Source organism: Sinocyclocheilus grahami, unplaced genomic scaffold (genome assembly GCF_001515645.1).
Source record: "Sinocyclocheilus grahami isolate Dianchi unplaced genomic scaffold, SAMN03320097.WGS_v1.1 scaffold222.1, whole genome shotgun sequence".
Classification (NCBI taxonomy): Eukaryota; Metazoa; Chordata; class Actinopteri; order Cypriniformes; family Cyprinidae; genus Sinocyclocheilus; species Sinocyclocheilus grahami.
The window spans coordinates 697,970-705,127 of record NW_015505401.1 but is presented as its reverse complement, the minus strand read 5'-3'; the positions used below and the strand labels follow the sequence as shown (position 1 = coordinate 705,127).

The 7,158-nt window shown below is 36.6% G+C and overlaps 1 protein-coding gene across 1 annotated transcript; it reads left to right on the top strand.

The window, feature by feature from the left end:
- Positions 1-556: 556 nt before the first annotated feature.
- Positions 557-6,924, top strand: stmn2a (stathmin 2a). Its single transcript, XM_016287389.1, has 5 exons — positions 557-807; positions 2,957-3,052; positions 4,163-4,338; positions 4,532-4,723; positions 5,582-6,924. Exons 1-5 carry the CDS (start codon positions 789-791, stop codon positions 5,639-5,641), a joined length of 543 nt encoding a protein of 180 aa, XP_016142875.1. The 5' UTR covers positions 557-788; the 3' UTR covers positions 5,642-6,924.
- The last annotated feature ends 234 nt before the right edge of the window (positions 6,925-7,158 follow it).

Here is a 7,158-nt window from a genome sequence, read left to right as displayed (position 1 = left end):
AGACGACAACAGCGAGCGTTGCGCGTGCTTAAATAGCAAACGAAACGCGCGTCTGCGCCGTTCATTCCGTCACATTCCGCGTTACACAGTAAATTCCGTTTTTATGAATAGATTCCGGGATTCCGTCCCCATTTTCTACATCGCCCTACTTTTGCTAAGAAGCATGTTAAACGCGGACGCACAGACGGCTGTCGTGGTAATGAACACCACAGCAACCACTTGTGCGTCCGCACTGAACGCGCATCTCGCATTTAAAAAGCATTTTAGGGGGCCCTTGGCTTTTGGGGGCCCAAGGCGGCCGCCTACCTTTGCCTAATGGTTAAGTCCGCCTCTGAACAGGTCATATACATGAGGTTTAACCTCTCGAGGTCGGTTATCAGCATTTTCAGAAGATCAAGCACATAATTTATCTGCCCATTTGTTGAAAAAAAAGTGAATTCGAGGCTCTATTTTGTACCCTATTCATAGAAATGTTCAGGTATTGTTTATAAACCAATGCAATCATATATGCCTTAAGTATTTAAACCCACATACGACGCTCGATTAGATGCAGGCCTGATTTTTCCCTCCTTCCTTCCACGCGTCAGGGAAGTGAAGTGCTGCCGGTGGCCAATCTGCTGTTGCGCGGACTGGATCATAACTTGTCAGCCGCTCCCATTCCTCACATCCCTCCGCGCTCCTCATTGTGCTCTGCTGACTCAGTGCCTTAAGCATCATCCGCTCTCAACGCCACTGGCACAAACCTCGACCATTGTGGAAATATTAATACGGATCCAAGAAGGGACACCATGGCCAAAACAGCTATCGGTAGGTGCTGCGCATTTTTGCGCTTGTCATCTTAATCCATTGTTGCGTTTGTAAACGTGTTAATGGAGACCGAGTCTGTCTGTGCAAAGCGTTATAACCTACCATGTCATTGTCAAGATGTATAATGCTTACAGAATATATACAATGCTATATTAATATGTTTCTTATATTATTAATAGCCTATTTGTGCGTACAGTACATTAGGGTATATATACACCTAAGTAAATGCGACTAGAATCTGCGTTATTGGAGGCACTCTACCATGGTAGATTTCGCGTTTTTTCCAATTAATGTAGTTTATAGCCTAAACGAAGTGAATGTCATTCCTATTATGAATTAGAATAAACATTATACGTAAAATAGTCAGTAGTGACATGTATGTATGATGACTGGCGATGGCGCACCTGCTCCTGCCGCCTCGCATCATAATGCAGAAAGACCGCACCCAAGAAACAGCCCAGACTATCTAGCCATAAAACCCCCACGAACACCTCCTCATGGAGCTTTTCCCTCAAAAACTCATATTTAACCAGCGATTCTTGCTTTATATGTAATAATTAGACAATTAGAGCAGCTTTTTGTTGTGGATGTCATCGTCCTTGTTATATAGACACCAAGTCTGAGTGCTGCATCACGGATACCAAGCTGACAGATTATTATTCACACTCCATTTTATTTTTAATGAACCTTGTTATGCATTCAGAAACCAACTAATAAGGCTCATGTGAGATACAACACACAGGCCTAGCTCGTTCATCACATGCATAGTACTGTTTTAATATAACAGCATCAATAAAACAGAGTGCTTTGAGTCATTTAAAAGAGATTAAGAATACCATTTCTGACCTATTCTGACCCAGCTTTATTTGAATGTGGAGACATTTCATGACCAGATGGCATGGGTGGATTTCACTGTTGTTATTTATTTTTATTTGTTTTCGGACTTTGTGTAGCCTGCAAAATTGCTGAAGCTGTAAAGTCAGCTTTCCGAATCTTATCGTGGACTTGTTGTGTCAGGGTTTATTGATCAGTGTAAGGCTCCCGAGCTGTGGGCCTGGTTGTTGAGATTGATAAGAATAGCAGAGGAGTTGCAGGAGGCCAAACGGACGCAGACTGGGAGACCGGCCAGCCCTGCAGCAGTGGGATGCTGCTGGCCTTTGCAGCACCGGACACACAAGTATTGACACTGCGTGGACACCAGTAGGTGACCCTGGCAAGAAAAATGTTCCTGTGTGTGATTTGAACATTGGAAGCATGGGATTTTTTTGTCTCATCTTAGCATATAACTAATTGATGACTATCATACTTCATTTTAAAAAAAATTTAGTTACACTTGTGTAGTGTGTCCTAGTCTGCACGGTGTCCGACGGTAATTCTTTAGCTAATGGGCTGTTAGATGTGCTTGCAATCTGTAAAACGCTACAGAGGGCAGGAAATGGGAAGTTTCATTAGTGTGCCTCCTGCATTTTTCATGAGTCTGCAAGCTCCATTTGTTTGAATGTAGAAAAGTCTCTCCGTAGACTCCATTTGTGCCAGTTTTTATGCTAATATGAGTTTTCCAGGGATTTGCCTAGCTGTATTCCAGCTGGTTTCTTGTGTTATGCATTTCATTTGTTATCCACTGAGGGAAAAATATGCACTGATTTTTCAAAGTCGGAAGTAAAAGATTTGGAAATAGTATTTCAGTCTTTCAGCTTTAAAATTCCATGTGTGTGAAGTTTAATGGCAAGTTCTGAGTAATAATTGTTTCAAACTAAATTCTACAACTTTTTTTTCAGTGTATTGTGATAGTGTTGGGAAATGCCCCACGTTTTAATCTTGTGCACTTAATTCCTGCTGATATTCAACTATTCAAATCCATTTTTTTTCATTGTTCACCGCTGTAATGATAATCATAGCCTTTTAAAAACTAGCTAATGTTGCTAAAGTAGCAGAGTTGATCAGTCACTCAGTTGAAGCATCATAGAGACAGACAATCAGAGATGAAGAGTATAAAGGGAAGTGGAGGGTATGTTATAGGCCCCAGTTGAATCCTCTGAAGAGCTGTAGAGACCGGGCAATATGCTCTGGCCTGTAAACTTCAGCACATTTGTGCTAGAGTAGTGGATGTGTGTACGACTAACAAGGGGCCTATTCTGTGTTGTTCCAGCATACAAGGAGAAGATGAAGGAGCTGTCCATGCTCTCGCTCATTTGCTCCTGCTTCAGCCCACAGACACGCAACAACCTTGTCTGTGAGTTTGAAGGTAAGTGAGAGAACTAATCAGTTTGGTTTGAAGCAGTAGAAAACTATATTAAAAAACAGAGGTGCTGTAACTTGATATTTTATCTAATTAATATGTTGTTACATAATAAATTAAATGAATATAACATTTTTATATAATACATATAAATAAATAGAGCTTAAACAAAAGAACATTTAAAATGTTGATTGTCTTGTTTCAGTTTTTTTGACCGATTATACTCTTAAATTTATGAAAACGTTGATTTTTTTAAAACATGAATTATATTTGGAAGACCATATCTGCTACATAAGAAAACAAATTCATGCTTTAATAAATCATAATTATGTAAAAAAGTCAAAACTGAGATAAAAAAGAAATAAATTCTGATATACAAAGCTGAAATTATGACATAAAATGTCAAATAGTGAAATAATAATTCATAATTAAAGTCAAAACGATAACATACTAAGTCATAATTATGAGATAAAGTCTAAATTATTAAATGAAAAGTCATAATAATGATATAAAAATTGACTTTTCTGATTCAACGTCATGTCATAATTATAACTTAGTATGTCACAATTGTGACATTTTATGTCAATTTCAACTTTTTATGACAATAATGGCAAAAACATATTTAAAATGTTGATCATGTCCTGCAGAATCTTGATTAATTATGCTGTTAAATTTTATGAAAACATTTAACATGAATAATCTATGGAAGCCCAATTTTTGCCACACACAAGAAAAAAATAAATCATGATTTGGTAAACTATAATTATGACATAAAGAGTCAAAATTAAACCAAAATTTAAAATTGAGATAAAAAATCTATAATTAAATAAAAGTCAAAATTATAACACAAGTCAGATTATGACATACTAGGTCATAATTGAGATAAATGTCAAATTAAGTTAGTAAGATTATGCGAGCAAGTTGAAATGATGACAAAGTCATAATAATGACATAAGAAGTCATAATTATGACATGTCATTATTTAGACCTTTTTCTCATAATTATGACTTAGTATCTAATTTTTATCTAATAACTATTGACTTTTTATTCCATAATTATGATGTACTAAAGCATTTTATTAAGTAAGGTCATTTGACATTGGTCGTTGTCTTGTAGATATGGAAGTAAAGCCAATAAACAAAAGGGCCTCAGGCCAGGCCTTCGAGGTGATTCTGAAACCACCCTCACCAGTGTCAGACGTGGCCCACAGCATCACCTCTCCTCCAAAGAAGAGGGATATGTCACTGGATGACATCCAGAAGAAGCTGGAAGCTGCTGAGAACCGCAGGAGGGTCAGTGGGACTGAATGAATCAAAGCTTAATAGCTGTAACAATACAGCTTACAATTCTATTACCACAGACAAATGTACATGAATCAATAAATACTGGTCAACCACATTAGAATCCATTTAACCTTGAGGAACTGTATGCCCTTCTACGCCTTTATGTTTGGATGCTTATGCATATAATGACTTTCCTCAACAGTCCCAGGAAGCTCAGGTGCTCAAAGTTCTGGCTGAGAAACGTGAGCACGAGAGAGATGTGCTGCTCAAAGCCATGGAGGAAAACAGCAACTTCAGCAAGATGGCAGAGGAAAAGCTCATTCTGAAGATGGAGCAGAACAAGGAAAACCGCGAGGCCCAACTGGCAGCCATGATGGAGCGCCTGCAAGAGAAGGTGAGCAAAACACTTTTTATAATATTTATATATATTCAAAAACATTTGAAATAAACGTTGTGTAATTTTTTTTAAATATAATGTAATTCAATTATTTATTAAATTATTTCATTTATTAGTTAATTATATATATATATATATATATATATTCAGAAATAATTTAAATGAACATTGAGTAAATATTGTTTAAATATTGTATAGGCCTAATTCAATTATTTATTTAATTATTTCATTTATAAGTTAATTTTTATATATATATATATATATATATTGGAAATATAGTTTAATTTTTCATTATTTATAAAATGTAATTATTATGTAATATTTCTTTTTGCATTTAACTTTTTAGAAATATTATTGCATATATTACAGCTGTCAAGCAATTACAGTTTTTTAATCAAATTACATGATGTGCCAATTAGATATTGTGTAAAGCATTAAGTAGAAATGACAAAAAAATTATGATTTGGCATTGAATAAATAATAATAAATATTAATGTTTTTACTTTTTAATTGTGAAACGAATGTGAAATGATACTCTAAATATGAAATTAAAACCACCAAGTCTTAATGTGTGAGTCATTCAGTCAACTGATTCGTTCAAACAGCTGATTCATTCAGGAACGAAGCATGTGACTGTCTTTATGAATAGGTGAATCGTTGAATCATTGGTTCACTCGATTCATTCAAAAACGAGCATCCATTAAATAATGAAACACCATTAGTTAGTTACTTGGGTAGGTAGTAATTATTTTGAAATATCAGTCTCAAATGAATAATCAGAATTACAATTGGTGGCTGACTAAATACTTTTTTGCCCCACTGTATGTGATCCTATGTTTGTTTTGACCCCGTCAGGAGCGACATGCTGCAATTGTCCGCAGGAACAAGGAGCTGAGGGAAGAACTAATAGCGTGAAGTTATCCTCCTCCTTATACCCTTCATCAGCCAACCCGTCATCCTATCCTGCTCACACACACACACACACACACACTCACACACACACAACCACTGGTAAACACCAGTCAGAACAACTAGTATCACACTCGTATACTGTTTGAACGGTCTTGCTTGATTTCATAGAGTAATGGGAAGACACAAGTATTATTTTGTAAATACATCTTTTTTTTTATCTCTCACTCTTTCTCTCTATCTATCTATCAGATTGAATGATAACAAATCAAATGTATCAAATCTCCTTGATACATCATGTTGATTCTTTCATTATTGTTTGTCGATTTCGCAGTTGTTTTGGTTGAGGCACGTCTGGGTTGATCATGTGAAAGGTTTTCGATGTTGTGAGTAAGCTGCCCGCTTACGTTTGCAGTGTTAAATGATGTGAAGTTTGGTGTAATTGTAAAGAATGCAAAAAGCTTCAGTGCTCAGGCCCCAGATTTCCATTTTAAAACGCAAACCTACCCAGACTCATGAATATATAGTGCACTTACGTTTATATACAGCATGATCAAGACATTTTCCTGAACAAATAGCTTGAAATATGAGTACTGAAACAAATAAAAACATGTTAATAGTGTTTCATTTGTGAGCAAAATGTATGTTTAGTTTCTTTGCTTATTATCCTTACATAAAATGAAATATCATGCTCTTGAAATGTTACGCACATCTGCATGTCGACCTCGGCAAACGTACTCTTTTGTTGGCTGATGTTTGGAAACACTGCACCCTTTCTGGACCCTTTGGATGAGAGTCTAGACAGCTTGACATAGCCTGCGTTATATTACAAAAGAAAATAAAAAAATAACCAGCCGGATCTTACCCTGTTGCTCCCTATGATCCAGGTTTTCTATTCGTTGACCTGCCCCGTTCCTCTACATTGATTCAGGCCTTCGGCACTCAAGGCTGATGTTCGTCATCTGTCTCTAGCAGGAGTAGACATCTTCATTAGTGCAGCGGTGTAATTAAGGGAGTCGTATATCTCTGAATGTTCTGGCATCTGTCTGGCTTGATAAAATAGGTAACATCTTTACCAGCTGAATGTATCCTCATATACTCCCAACTACAGCCTTTGACGTGTGACTATTTTCTATTTGGTTGATTTTCGTGCGACTTGAGTGAGTGTGTGTGTGTGTGAGTGTGTGTGTGTGTCCACGTTAGGTTGACACGAGCATTTGTGTCCTTTCTCTCTGGAAGTGAAGTGATGCGGAATATGCACTGAATGATTATGATTTTACTTGAATTTGTTTTTCAAATCACTGTCTCCTCTATAAATATGCTTGAAGTGTCTTCGGCTGCCAAAATTGTCTTTTCCCTCTCTCATTTCTGTGTGTGCAAAATTTGGTGAAAATAAAGGTTTGGGGTTCTGTGAACATGGTTTTACTGTGTTGTTTGCTTTTTATGAATTATAACACATGGGCTAAGCTTATTAACAGAATATGCTTGAGAACTTACTTTCGTCTTCTAAATGATTTGTTTCA